This window comes from Danio rerio, chromosome 5, assembly GCF_052040795.2.
Source record: "Danio rerio strain M-AB ecotype USA chromosome 5, GRCz13ab, whole genome shotgun sequence".
NCBI classification, from domain to species: domain Eukaryota; kingdom Metazoa; phylum Chordata; class Actinopteri; order Cypriniformes; family Danionidae; genus Danio; species Danio rerio.
The window spans coordinates 44,277,177-44,291,814 of NC_141025.1; the positions used below are offsets into that span (position 1 = coordinate 44,277,177).

At 36.3% G+C, this 14,638-nt stretch overlaps 3 protein-coding genes and 1 long non-coding RNA gene across 9 annotated transcripts in view; 1 reads left to right on the plus strand and 3 right to left on the minus strand.

Moving 5' to 3' along the window:
• The window catches only part of rufy3 (RUN and FYVE domain containing 3), an 881,807-nt gene that overhangs the window by 506,702 nt on the left and 360,467 nt on the right, over positions 1 to 14,638 (plus strand). The window lies entirely within an intron of this gene.
• The window catches only part of LOC148679708 (uncharacterized), an 890,299-nt gene that overhangs the window by 112,037 nt on the left and 763,624 nt on the right, over positions 1 to 14,638 (minus strand). The gene's annotated exons all lie outside the window — the stretch shown is intronic.
• Positions 104 to 7,576, minus strand: LOC147844124 (serine/threonine-protein kinase pim-3-like). 5 transcript variants are annotated; one of them, XM_087254011.1, is made up of 9 exons: positions 7,484 to 7,576; positions 5,816 to 5,860; positions 5,316 to 5,573; positions 5,116 to 5,198; positions 4,952 to 5,002; positions 4,507 to 4,879; positions 4,203 to 4,382; positions 2,286 to 2,373; positions 104 to 291 (listed from the first exon to the last, which is right to left on the minus strand). In XM_087254011.1, exons 2-8 carry the CDS (start codon positions 5,829 to 5,831, stop codon positions 2,291 to 2,293), a joined length of 1,044 nt encoding a protein of 347 aa, XP_087110137.1. In that variant the 5' UTR covers positions 5,832 to 5,860; positions 7,484 to 7,576; the 3' UTR covers positions 104 to 291; positions 2,286 to 2,290. The 5 variants fall into 5 exon arrangements, with proteins under 5 accessions (XP_087110137.1, XP_087110138.1, XP_087110136.1 ...); XM_087254012.1 differs by lacking the exon at positions 7,484 to 7,576 and adding an exon at positions 6,920 to 6,935; XM_087254009.1 differs by lacking the exons at positions 104 to 291; positions 2,286 to 2,373; positions 7,484 to 7,576 and adding exons at positions 3,748 to 3,937; positions 4,035 to 4,130; positions 6,920 to 7,234.
• LOC147844125 (serine/threonine-protein kinase pim-3-like) lies at positions 7,864 to 14,521 on the minus strand. 2 transcript variants are annotated; one of them, XM_087254061.1, is made up of 9 exons: positions 14,207 to 14,521; positions 13,100 to 13,144; positions 12,600 to 12,857; positions 12,400 to 12,482; positions 12,236 to 12,286; positions 11,791 to 12,163; positions 11,487 to 11,666; positions 11,319 to 11,414; positions 11,036 to 11,221 (listed from the first exon to the last, which is right to left on the minus strand). In XM_087254061.1, exons 2-8 carry the CDS (start codon positions 13,113 to 13,115, stop codon positions 11,323 to 11,325), a joined length of 1,053 nt encoding a protein of 350 aa, XP_087110187.1. In that variant the 5' UTR covers positions 13,116 to 13,144; positions 14,207 to 14,521; the 3' UTR covers positions 11,036 to 11,221; positions 11,319 to 11,322. The 2 variants fall into 2 exon arrangements, with proteins under 2 accessions (XP_087110188.1, XP_087110187.1); XM_087254062.1 differs by lacking the exons at positions 11,036 to 11,221; positions 11,319 to 11,414 and adding an exon at positions 7,864 to 9,658 and having other exon boundaries at positions 14,207 to 14,382.

Below are 14,638 nucleotides of genomic sequence, written 5' to 3' on the forward strand. Positions count from 1 at the left end.
CAGTAGTAAAAATATATCAAAGTTAATTAAAGTAAACATATTAAAGGTAAACAGGTTTCTATTTTTTGAATGTAGTTAAAAATTATTTATAAAGTGAATAATATGATTAATAATATGATTCATTTATTATATTGATATACATTTTTTATATTAAATTATCCCTGGGTCATAAAGGATTCTGCTTGCAGCCTACAGTACATCAGCTTTCAGGCTCAGTGCTGTGTTTCTTCTTCTTCTTCTTGGTCTTTACTGACGCTCCTGGTGCAGTGATGTTGCAGTTGCTGTGAAAAGCTAGGCGAGAACACAAACCACAAGTGTTTTTATTCAGGCATGCAACAGACTGAATGTCCTAAAACTGTTTGTGGTCAAGCTGGTGATCTTGCATGCTCAATACACACATCAATGCATGAGATAAACTGTGGTTAGAAAAAAACAGAAATAAGAAAAGTAAGAAAATATTTAGTGCACGCTGCAGCTGTAAATGTTGCTTTTAATATTTTCATGACTTGGAATTGATGAGAAACTGAAGATGCAAAAGTCTGATTTATTAAAATACGTGCCATGAATCAGAGACAGTGTAAACAGCACACAACTGAGGTCTGATTTATTTAAAGAAGAGCAGAGCAATGCAACATGTACGAGTGCAACATTCAACATTTAAACCAAATTGTAATAATCATTCAACAAAATTTCCTTTCATAAAGCAAATCCATCTGCTGTATTTCCTATTATCTTTTAATTTCTACATTAGACCTTCTTTAGTTGTTGAGAAATGACAGTATCCTGTTCACTGATCAGACACTTATAATGAATTTAATGTGAGAAGAGAGTTTAGTGTGGAGTAAATTCAGCACAATGGACAGCTCCCTGCAGTGCTGAACTGACTGAACCACATCTGCAGGAGGAAATGCTACAGAGATGTTTAATTACTGCTGAATAATTACTGAACAATATTGAATATTGAAAATCTAACCCATCAGTAGTGATTACTAATTAAACATTTATTTTATATATAAATTAAGATAAAAGGCGATTACATAAAAAACCTGTTGGGCTTATTCGCTCTAAGACATGCTTTGATAATCATATTTCTTTTAAAGTAATACGGTTTTGTCAATGTTAATAAAAGGAAACACCGAGTTTGTATAATCATTTCTTTTTGTAATTGAACACTCACTTTACAGCTCTTCATCTCTCAGAAAACTCCCTCATTAAACCAATAGTTGCCCTCGCGCACATTAATCAATACACAAGACTAAAGAAAGCCTAATGGAAAATCTGTGCTTTGTGACAATGATCTAAGAGATCTTATCAGATCAGTGAAGTTTATTTTTCAGTTTGGCTGAAGTGAAAACAGTTTTTGATAAAAACAAACAAAAAATTAAGCACATTATTATTAGCCCTGTAAGATTTTTATTTATTTTTTATTTTTTGGCTACAGAACCAAACACTGTTGTCCTATGATTTGCCTAAATTAAACTAACTTTAGTTAACCTAATTAACCCAGTTAAGCCTTTAAACTGCACTTTAAGCTGAATACTAGTGTCTTGTAAAATAACTATTAAAATATTGTGTCATGAGTTATTAGAGATTATTTATTTAACATATTATGTTTAAAAATGTGTTGCAAAAGATATTTTCTCAATTAAACCGTGCTGGGGAATTATTTAATCATTCATTACACTCAGAATAATTTATTTCAAGTGTTTATTTCAGTTCATTTTGATGATTATGGATTACAGCTAATATTAGTGTCAATTATAGTTTATCTCTTCATAATATAGCTGTGCTTTAATGATAAGTTTACATGTTTACCTAAAGTTTTATTATTTTAATATTATTTGAATGAATTTTATCGATAATTAATGCAAAGTCCTGCAAATAATTAAGCAACACAATCCTGCAGCCATAGTCCGACTTCAAATACAGAAATAATGTATATTTAATAAAGTATATTAGTAAAATAAGTGTTTATAATTAGTTTTTAAAGTGTATCTTAGTTTCTAATAATACTTTAAATTAAATTAACAGCAAATTCATTATATTTTGTAAAACGATGATTTATAGTGTATTTAATATTAGAATCTTTAACTTCTGATTTTCCAACCACTTTTAGCAAATTCATCCGTGTTAAACTCATATTTTTCATTATTGTGTGTAATCAGTAAAGATAAAATAAAATGAATATAATAACTAAATATATATTCACTTTAATAATGGCCTGTTGTTCATTTTAGAGCAAGAGTCTCCTTGTGCTGAACGGTTTAACAGCACCTCCACATCACCTGCATCAGAGTGTGTTTTCTGCTGGAATCTGCTGTTCGGTGTGTGTTCGGTGTGTGTTCTCCTCTTCTCCATCTGCGTCTACTGCCTCTGTCAGAAGAAAACTACAGGTCATCAGCTATTCGTAAAAAATGTATATCTCAAATTATAAAATGTAAATTATTCTTATCTTTTGTTAAGTTTCTGTAGGTTCTGGGGCTGAGAACAGACATGTTGAGGTACAGTATGAGCACATTTTGAGAATAATTTTAATATATATTATTCGCAATAGTTTAGCAGCAACATAAATTACATCAATATAATATAATATATTTATTTGTTTATTTATTTGTTTCTTATTTTAATTAAATATATTCTGTTTCAGGCTGGTGATGAAGTGTGTTATGCTTCATTAGACATGCCTTCCACACAGCAACAAAGGCAGAGGAATGAAAGAGCTCAGAGTTCAGACTTCAGTATTTATTCTAATGTCAGAACCAGCAGAATGTAAAGTAGAGTAAACTAAAGTCATTGTTCTTTAGTAGAAATATGATTCAAAAGAGTGTTAATGACAATGTTCTGGCATCTGCATCCTATTTTCATTGATTCTAATATTGTAAGTTTTTAATGATTAAAAATGTAAATACATTTAAGAAAGGTTAAATGTTTTTTTTCAGAATATTTGACTTGCAGTCTCAGAAAGGACTCAGTGTTGTTTCTGGGTCTCTCAGTTTAATATAATTTAAGCCAATCACATGAGTGCATATGCAGTAGTACTCCCAGCTAAAACTGAAGTTCTTAAACTCTTTTCATGCCACAAAACAAACATCTCCCTGCTACAACAACAGAAATGTAGAATGCAAATGTACATCTAACAGAGCTCTGAACATTCCTAATATTAAAAAAACAAAAAACTAGGTCTTAGATCATCAGATGTGTACACCATTTCAGAGGTTTTACTGCTACTGTGGGCAAATTACCACAACAACTCCACCAAAACTTATATATTATAGATCTATAAGATCATTTAATGGAATAACAACCAAAACAATATTTCATCACACCTTTAGCCTCAGTCAGTAGAGCTGCAATCTTCATTTTAAAACCATTATGAAAACCTCCATTAAGAGGACTTAAATGGATAGTTCACCCCAAAATAACAATTCTGTATCATTAACTCCCTTTCACTTGCTCCAAACCTGTTTGAGTTTCTTTATTCTGTTCAATACAAAAGAAGATATTTTGAAGAAAGCTGAAAAGCTGTACCCATTGACTTGTTTGTTTTTGCTACTATGAAAGTCAACGGTTACAGGTTTTCAGCTTCTTCAAAACATTTTATTTTGTGCAAAACAGAAAACAAGAAACTCTTAAAGATTTGAAACCGCTTGAGTTTGAGTAAACAGTGAGTAAATCTGGATTTCTGTGTGAACTCTCCCTTTATTTGAGCTCTCTCCAGTCACTCTAGGAAGACACTACACCTGGATTATTTGTCTAAATAATACGTTTATTATTAAAATCCCTATTAACATTAAAGTCATCTGAAGCGGTGGCTTAGTGCAGGTAAAGGGGCCCCGGCCCTGGGTGAGTCGGCCATTAGTTAGTGAGGTGCCCACTCCTCATTCTGCAGGTGATCAGGAAGCAGTTCTCTGCACTTCCTGTGTGACTCCTGCTCACCCTACACAAATCATTAAGATCATTAATCCAGACTGACCCTAACAACACAATCAAAGCCATGAGTGCGTCACTCAGATAAGTGTCAAGTCACTGGCCACCTGTTCACTGTAACCAGGGATGGCGCTCAATATCGTCCAAACTGGGCCGATCAGCCGCCGCTGGACTGAGACACCAGCCAATCAGCTGACGGCACTCTGATACACACAACACCGTGTTCAGAAACACAGAGCAACACACTTCTGCTGATCTCTCAGTGAGTCTCTTACCTGTTGACAGAGTTATGGGGAAGGTCAGTTTGCTCCTGGACGTGACCCTCAGTGAGCCTCCGAAGGGGAAACGGTTGCACAGGATGTTGAAGAGGGTCACTCCCACTGACCACACCGTAGCTGGACCCGCATGGTAGCGCTGTCTGCAGAACCACTCAGGTGGAGCGTATTGAATCGTTCCTGAGAGACACAAGGAGACACAAACACCCGTTCAAAACACTCCAGCACACACAAATTCCCTTTGGTGGATCATCAAAAGCTCACAAACATCCACAGAGTGTTTCCTTCTGCAACACAAACCCACCTGCGAAGTATTTGTAGGCCGAGCGCTTGAGCAGATCTCCACAGCCGAAGTCCAGCAGCTTGATGTCCTGGGACTCTGTGGAGATCAGCAGGTTCTCTGGCTTGACGTCCCGGTGCAGGACTCCGCGGCTCTCGCAGTGTTTCAGAGCCGCGATCAGCTGCACCAGCACTTTCTTGGCCAGACCCTCATCCAGACAGCCGTTCTCCTCACAGAAGCTCTGGAGGTCTTGGCAGGGATCCGGACGCTCCAGGATCAGGATGTAGCGTCTGGGACGGTCAAACCAGTCTAGCAGCTGCAGGACGTTGGGGCAGGCAGGAGCTGAATTGACGCGGGTCATCAGTGCCACCTCCAGCGGCAGCCGACCCTGACCTTCCTGCAGGACAAACGATTGGATTCAGAACCCAATGAAACATCAAACACAACAACAGGTTCACACTGAACTCACAACTCTCAGTCTCCTCTGTGTCCGCTCTTTAGACACATACTTGATGGCGACCTGTAGACAGATAAAGCATAATAAATCACACCTGCCTGATCCTCACACATCACATTTACTGAGATCAGGATTTCTAAAGGCTGTTTGAATGAAGAGCGGAGAAAACGACTTACTGGCAGTCCATCAGACCTGCGCATCCCAGCAAACACAGAGCCAAATCCACCGTCTCCCAGCAGTGGGCCCTTTGCATACGCGTCTGCAACACAGAGGAGCAGTAGAAATGTGTGTTCAAAGAAAACATGCAGCAGTAGAGAAAACTGTAAAAGAGCATTACTGAAACATCATCATCACTTCTTCAAAAAGCCATTCTGACCTCTGCGAGAGCGTTTGAGAGCTCTTCTAGATGAGGTGGACGGACGTTCATCTTCTGGTGTTTGCTGGCTGCCGCTCTGCCGCTTCCTCTTCCTGTTACCCTGATCTGTGGACACAGATTTGGCCAACAGGGAAGGCAGAGGTGCGAGAAATCCATCAAGCTCTTGGCTCACGGTCTGGGTTTCACCATCACCATCATGTGTCCTGACGTCCTGAACAGCTGCCTGGATGAAAGCAGAACTCCTGGATCTGGAGCGGCCTGAGACAACGACAACAACAACAACAACATATCACGTTTATTATAAGATTATAAGAATTAATCAACAATTAACTTTAGTAGCTGCATCTACAGAGAATAAAAGACATCTGATCACTTATATCGGGGAACAGTTGTGTTGAAATGGGTTCATTTGTACCAGTTTATTTACATCACATTTCCCCAAACATTACACAACATCATATCATGATTGATCATAAACAAATAAAAACTAAAACACTCACTGCGGTTTTCACCCATCTGACAAACTCCTCCAAACTCCAGCAAACCTGAAAACAAGAACAAAGATCAAATATCAATAAAAATGTCAATAAAAACAAGATCAAAATCAAAATAAACACAACAAAAGAGCAACAAAACGTGTCAAAAGGAATAATTTCAGCTCTGAGCGTCGATCTCCTTGTAAAATAAAAGTCTTCTGTCAGAAATTCTCTGGTCTCCTTGAAGAATCGCAGTATCAGCACAGTAATCCTCAGCAAATGTCTCAGAAATTCGCCTCTCCTCAATCAACAGATAGCGGCGAGTCTCGGTGTTTATATATGGAGTCAAATCATACCACGCGTTGCTATAGCAACCACAATTTGAATCGCCAATCTGAATCACGTGAGTAAACGATTCATCTCATCTCAACATATAAATAATAAATAATTAATAATAATAATAAACATAGTTAAAATAATAATAATAATAATAATAATGAAGTTTAAATCAATTAATTTATAATTCACGAAACTTCAATTCAATTCAATTCAGCTTTATTTGTATAGCGCTTTTACAATGTAGATTGTGTCAAAGCAGCTTCACATAAATGGTCATGTAATAATAATGTAGAAACTGTAATAATAATGCTAAATGAGCAAGATTGGTTTGACAAGGTTTGACTTTGTAAAATGTACAGCTATTTAGGAATTAATTAAATTAAAATAATAAAATTAACTCATATATTTTCTATTAGTGGCCCAAGCAATGTAAGTGCATGCTGTTTAATTACACGTACAGTGCTAACTGCTCACGTAGATATTAGGAATATAAGTTAAAAAAAGTTTATTATTGTAAATAATAGAAAGTAAATTAAATCGTTCACAATTTCTATGTCTATGCCTATATTTTACAGTCTATGGTCTACGCACGATTTCAGATCACATGGCCGTTTGTATCATCATCTGGTAGGCTACATGGTTCAGTCATATTTATGTACTTTTCATTTGCTCTTGTTTTCAGATTTAATATTATTAAGTTTTATTAATGTTTTCGTTATTTTGGATGTATGTGAAGGCTTTTTAAGGGACTTTGTGTTCACTCAACGGCTAGAAAGCCCAAAAGTTCACCTGCCGAATGAGTTCCCGCGTCTGACCACAAGATGGCGTCCACAGCAGAAAGGTGCAAGTTTATAAATACATTATTTCTGTTTGTATGAATCTAAATAGCTGTTTTCATCACTAATATACAGCTTTCAATAAGCTAAATTACTGTCACAAGGTCTGTAATGACAATTAGCTTGTACATTTGCTAGAATTTTCCTAACCGATCTAGCCTTGTTCATTTATATTAAAACAAAAAAAGATTGTATTAAATTCAGAAAAACATCTCTCGTTTGTCATTACGTTTGATGATTTGATGTGATTTGAGCTTCTGAACTTCTGTTAAGGGTGCAAAGTCTGCCTTGAAGCGGCCTGATTTTATACACCAGTTTACAGTAGTAAAAATATATCAAAGTTAATTAAAGTAAACATATTAAAGGTAAACAGGTTTCTATTTTTTGAATGTAGTTAAAAATTATTTATAAAGTGAATAATATGATTAATAATATGATTCATTTATTATATTGATATACATTTTTTATATTAAATTATCCCTGGGTCATAAAGGATTCTGCTTGCAGCCTACAGTACATCAGCTTTCAGGCTCAGTGCTGTGTTTCTTCTTCTTCTTCTTGGTCTTTACTGACGCTCCTGGTGCAGTGATGTTGCAGTTGCTGTGAAAAGCTAGGCGAGAACACAAACCACAAGTGTTTTTATTCAGGCATGCAACAGACTGAATGTCCTAAAACTGTTTGTGGTCAAGCTGGTGATCTTGCATGCTCAATACACACATCAATGCATGAGATAAACTGTGGTTAGAAAAAAACAGAAATAAGAAAAGTAAGAAAATATTTAGTGCACGCTGCAGCTGTAAATGTTGCTTTTAATATTTTCATGACTTGGAATTGATGAGAAACTGAAGATGCAAAAGTCTGATTTATTAAAATACGTGCCATGAATCAGAGACAGTGTAAACAGCACACAACTGAGGTTTGATTTATTTAAAGAAGAGCAGAGCAATGCAACATGTACGAGTGCAACATTCAACATTTAAACCAAATTGTAATAATCATTCAACAAAATTTCCTTTCATAAAGCAAATCCATCTGCTGTATTTCCTATTATCTTTTAATTTCTACATTAGACCTTCTTTAGTTGTTGAGAAATGACAGTATCCTGTTCACTGATCAGACACTTATAATGAATTTAATGTGAGAAGAGAGTTTAGTGTGGAGTAAATTCAGCACAATGGACAGCTCCCTGCAGTGCTGAACTGACTGAACCACATCTGCAGGAGGAAATGCTACAGAGATGTTTAATTACTGCTGAATAATTACTGAACAATATTGAATATTGAAAATCTAACCCATCAGTAGTGATTACTAATTAAACATTTATTTTATATATAAATTAAGATAAAAGGCGATTACATAAAAAACCTGTTGGGCTTATTCGCTCTAAGACATGCTTTGATAATCATATTTCTTTTAAAGTAATACGGTTTTGTCAATGTTAATAAAAGGAAACACTGAGTTTGTATAATCATTTCTTTTTGTAATTGAACACTCACTTTACAGCTCTTCATCTCTCAGAAAACTCCCTCATTAAACCAATAGTTGCCCTCGCGCACATTAATCAATACACAAGACTAAAGAAAGCCTAATGGAAAATCTGTGCTTTGTGACAATGATCTAAGAGATCTTATCAGATCAGTGAAGTTTATTTTTCAGTTTGGCTGAAGTGAAAACAGTTTTTGATAAAAACAAACAAAAAATTAAGCACATTATTATTAGCCCTGTAAGATTTTTATTTATTTTTTATTTTTTGGCTACAGAACCAAACACTGTTGTCCTATGATTTGCCTAAATTAAACTAACTTTAGTTAACCTAATTAACCCAGTTAAGCCTTTAAACTGCACTTTAAGCTGAATACTAGTGTCTTGTAAAATAACTATTAAAATATTGTGTCATGAGTTATTAGAGATTATTTATTTAACATATTATGTTTAAAAATGTGTTGCAAAAGATATTTTCTCAATTAAACCGTGCTGGGGAATTATTTAATCATTCATTACACTCAGAATAATTTATTTCAAGTGTTTATTTCAGTTCATTTTGATGATTATGGATTACAGCTAATATTAGTGTCAATTATAGTTTATCTCTTCATAATATAGCTGTGCTTTAATGATAAGTTTACATGTTTACCTAAAGTTTTATTATTTTAATATTATTTGAATGAATTTTATCGATAATTAATGCAAAGTCCTGCAAATAATTAAGCAACACAATCCTGCAGCCATAGTCCGACTTCAAATACAGAAATAATGTATATTTAATAAAGTATATTAGTAAAATAAGTGTTTATAATTAGTTTTTAAAGTGTATCTTAGTTTCTAATAATACTTTAAATTAAATTAACAGCAAATTCATTATATTTTGTAAAACGATGATTTATAGTGTATTTAATATTAGAATCTTTAACTTCTGATTTTCCAACCACTTTTAGCAAATTCATCCGTGTTAAACTCATATTTTTCATTATTGTGTGTAATCAGTAAAGATAAAATAAAATGAATATAATAACTAAATATATATTCACTTTAATAATGGCCTGTTGTTCATTTTAGAGCAAGAGTCTCCTTGTGCTGAACGGTTTAACAGCACCTCCACATCACCTGCATCAGAGTGTGTTTTCTGCTGGAATCTGCTGTTCGGTGTGTGTTCGGTGTGTGTTCTCCTCTTCTCCATCTGCGTCTACTGCCTCTGTCAGAAGAAAACTACAGGTCATCAGCTATTCGTAAAAAATGTATATCTCAAATTATAAAATGTAAATTATTCTTATCTTTTGTTAAGTTTCTGTAGGTTCTGGGGCTGAGAACAGACATGTTGAGGTACAGTATGAGCACATTTTGAGAATAATTTTAATATATATTATTCGCAATAGTTTAGCAGCAACATAAATTACATCAATATAATATAATATATTTATTTGTTTATTTATTTGTTTCTTATTTTAATTAAATATATTCTGTTTCAGGCTGGTGATGAAGTGTGTTATGCTTCATTAGACATGCCTTCCACACAGCAACAAAGGCAGAGGAATGAAAGAGCTCAGAGTTCAGACTTCAGTATTTATTCTAATGTCAGAACCAGCAGAATGTAAAGTAGAGTAAACTAAAGTCATTGTTCTTTAGTAGAAATATGATTCAAAAGAGTGTTAATGACAATGTTCTGGCATCTGCATCCTATTTTCATTGATTCTAATATTGTAAGTTTTTAATGATTAAAAATGTAAATACATTTAAGAAAGGTTAAATGTTTTTTTCAGAATATTTGACTTGCAGTCTCAGAAAGGACTCAGTGTTGTTTCTGGGTCTCTCAGTTTAATATAATTTAAGCCAATCACATGAGTGCATATGCAGTAGTACTCCCAGCTAAAACTGAAGTTCTTAAACTCTTTTCATGCCACAAAACAAACATCTCCCTGCTACAACAACAGAAATGTAGAATGCAAATGTACATCTAACAGAGCTCTGAACATTCCTAATATTAAAAAAACAAAAAACTAGGTCTTAGATCATCAGATGTGTACACCATTTCAGAGGTTTTACTGCTACTGTGGGCAAATTACCACAACAACTCCACCAAAACTTATATATTATAGATCTATAAGATCATTTAATGGAATAACAACCAAAACAATATTTCATCACACCTTTAGCCTCAGTCAGTAGAGCTGCAATCTTCATTTTAAAACCATTATGAAAACCTCCATTAAGAGGACTTAAATGGATAGTTCACCCCAAAATAACAATTCTGTATCATTAACTCCCTTTCACTTGCTCCAAACCTGTTTGAGTTTCTTTATTCTGTTCAATACAAAAGAAGATATTTTGAAGAAAGCTGAAAAGCTGTACCCATTGACTTGTTTGTTTTTGCTACTATGAAAGTCAACGGTTACAGGTTTTCAGCTTCTTCAAAACATTTTATTTTGTGCAAAACAGAAAACAAGAAACTCTTAAAGATTTGAAACCGCTTGAGTTTGAGTAAACAGTGAGTAAATCTGGATTTCTGTGTGAACTCTCCCTTTATTTGAGCTCTCTCCAGTCACTCTAGGAAGACACTACACCTGGATTATTTGTCTAAATAATACGTTTATTATTAAAATCCCTATTAACATTAAAGTCATCTGAAGCGGTGGCTTAGTGCAGGTAAAGGGGCCCCGGCCCTGGGTGAGTCGGCCATTAGTTAGTGAGGTGCCCACTCCTCATTCTGCAGGTGATCAGGAAGCAGTTCTCTGCACTTCCTGTGTGACTCCTGCTCACCCTACACAAATCATTAAGATCATTAATCCAGACTGACCCTAACAACACAATCAAAGCCATGAGTGCGTCACTCAGATAAGTGTCAAGTCACTGGCCACCTGTTCACTGTAACCAGGGATGGCGCTCAATATCGTCCAAACTGGGCCGATCAGCCGCCGCTGGACTGAGACACCAGCCAATCAGCTGACGGCACTCTGATACACACAACACCGTGTTCAGAAACACAGAGCAACACACTTCTGCTGATCTCTCAGTGAGTCTCTTACCTGTTGACAGAGTTATGGGGAAGGTCAGTTTGCTCCTGGACGTGACCCTCAGTGAGCCTCCGAAGGGGAAACGGTTGCACAGGATGTTGAAGAGGGTCACTCCCACTGACCACACCGTAGCTGGACCCGCATGGTAGCGCTGTCTGCAGAACCACTCAGGTGGAGCGTATTGAATCGTTCCTGAGAGACACAAGGAGACACAAACACCCGTTCAAAACACTCCAGCACACACAAATTCCCTTTGGTGGATCATCAAAAGCTCACAAACATCCACAGAGTGTTTCCTTCTGCAACACAAACCCACCTGCGAAGTATTTGTAGGCCGAGCGCTTGAGCAGATCTCCACAGCCGAAGTCCAGCAGCTTGATGTCCTGGGACTCTGTGGAGATCAGCAGGTTCTCTGGCTTGACGTCCCGGTGCAGGACTCCGCGGCTCTCGCAGTGTTTCAGAGCCGCGATCAGCTGCACCAGCACTTTCTTGGCCAGACCCTCATCCAGACAGCCGTTCTCCTCACAGAAGCTCTGGAGGTCTTGGCAGGGATCCGGACGCTCCAGGATCAGGATGTAGCGTCTGGGACGGTCAAACCAGTCTAGCAGCTGCAGGACGTTGGGGCAGGCAGGAGCTGAATTGACGCGGGTCATCAGTGCCACCTCCAGCGGCAGCCGACCCTGACCTTCCTGCAGGACAAACGATTGGATTCAGAACCCAATGAAACATCAAACACAACAACAGGTTCACACTGAACTCACAACTCTCAGTCTCCTCTGTGTCCGCTCTTTAGACACATACTTGATGGCGACCTGTAGACAGATAAAGCATAATAAATCACACCTGCCTGATCCTCACACATCACATTTACTGAGATCAGGATTTCTAAAGGCTGTTTGAATGAAGAGCGGAGAAAACGACTTACTGGCAGTCCATCAGACCTGCGCATCCCAGCAAACACAGAGCCAAATCCACCGTCTCCCAGCAGTGGGCCCTTTGCATACGCGTCTGCAACACAGAGGAGCAGTAGAAATGTGTGTTCAAAGAAAACATGCAGCAGTAGAGAAAACTGTAAAAGAGCATTACTGAAACATCATCATCACTTCTTCAAAAAGCCATTCTGACCTCTGCGAGAGCGTTTGAGAGCTCTTCTAGATGAGGTGGACGGACGTTCATCTTCTGGTGTTTGCTGGCTGCCGCTCTGCCGCTTCCTCTTCCTGTTACCCTGATCTGTGGACACAGATTTGGCCAACAGGGAAGGCAGAGGTGCGAGAAATCCATCAAGCTCTTGGCTCACGGTCTGGGTTTCACCATCACCATCATGTGTCCTGACGTCCTGAACAGCTGCCTGGATGAAAGCAGAACTCCTGGATCTGGAGCGGCCTGAGACAACGACAACAACAACAACAACATATCACGTTTATTATAAGATTATAAGAATTAATCAACAATTAACTTTAGTAGCTGCATCTACAGAGAATAAAAGACATCTGATCACTTATATCGGGGAACAGTTGTGTTGAAATGGGTTCATTTGTACCAGTTTATTTACATCACATTTCCCCAAACATTACACAACATCATATCATGATTGATCATAAACAAATAAAAACTAAAACACTCACTGCGGTTTTCACCCATCTGACAAACTCCTCCAAACTCCAGCAAACCTGAAAACAAGAACAAAGATCAAATATCAATAAAAATGTCAATAAAAACAAGATCAAAATCAAAATAAACACAACAAAAGAGCAACAAAACGTGTCAAAAGGAATAATTTCAGCTCTGAGCGTCGATCTCCTTGTAAAATAAAAGTCTTCTGTCAGAAATTCTCTGGTCTCCTTGAAGAATCGCAGTATCAGCACAGTAATCCTCAGCAAATGTCTCAGAAATTCGCCTCTCCTCAATCAACAGATAGCGACGAGTCTCGGTGTTTATATATGGAGTCAAATCATACCACGCGTTGCTATAGCAACCACAATTTGAATCGCCAATCTGAATCACGTGAGTAAACGATTCATCTCATCTCAACATATAAATAATAAATAATTAATAATAATAATAATAAACATAGTTAAAATAATAATAATAATAATAATAATGAAGTTTAAATCAATTAATTTATAATTCACGAAACTTCAATTCAATTCAATTCAGCTTTATTTGTATAGCGCTTTTACAATGTAGATTGTGTCAAAGCAGCTTCACATAAATGGTCATGTAATAATAATGTAGAAACTGTAATAATAATGCTAAATGAGCAAGATTGGTTTGACAAGGTTTGACTTTGTAAAATGTACAGCTATTTAGGAATTAATTAAATTAAAATAATAAAATTAACTCATATATTTTCTATTAGTGGCCCAAGCAATGTAAGTGCATGCTGTTTAATTACACGTACAGTGCTAACTGCTCACGTAGATATTAGGAATATAAGTTAAAAAAAGTTTATTATTGTAAATAATAGAAAGTAAATTAAATCGTTCACAATTTCTATGTCTATGCCTATATTTTACAGTCTATGGTCTACGCACGATTTCAGATCACATGGCCGTTTGTATCATCATCTGGTAGGCTACATGGTTCAGTCATATTTATGTACTTTTCATTTGCTCTTGTTTTCAGATTTAATATTATTAAGTTTTATTAATGTTTTCGTTATTTTGGATGTATGTGAAGGCTTTTTAAGGGACTTTGTGTTCACTCAACGGCTAGAAAGCCCAAAAGTTCACCTGCCGAATGAGTTCCCGCGTCTGACCACAAGATGGCGTCCACAGCAGAAAGGTGCAAGTTTATAAATACATTATTTCTGTTTGTATGAATCTAAATAGCTGTTTTCATCACTAATATACAGCTTTCAATAAGCTAAATTACTGTCACAAGGTCTGTAATGACAATTAGCTTGTACATTTGCTAGAATTTTCCTAACCGATCTAGCCTTGTTCATTTATATTAAAACAAAAAAAGATTGTATTAAATTCAGAAAAACATCTCTCGTTTGTCATTACGTTTGATGATTTGATGTGATTTGAGCTTCTGAACTTCTGTTAAGGGTGCAAAGTCTGCCTTGAAGCGGCCTGATTTTATACACCAGTTTACAGTAGTAAAAATATATCAAAGTTAATTAAAGTAAACATATTAAAGGTAAACAGGTTTCTATTTTT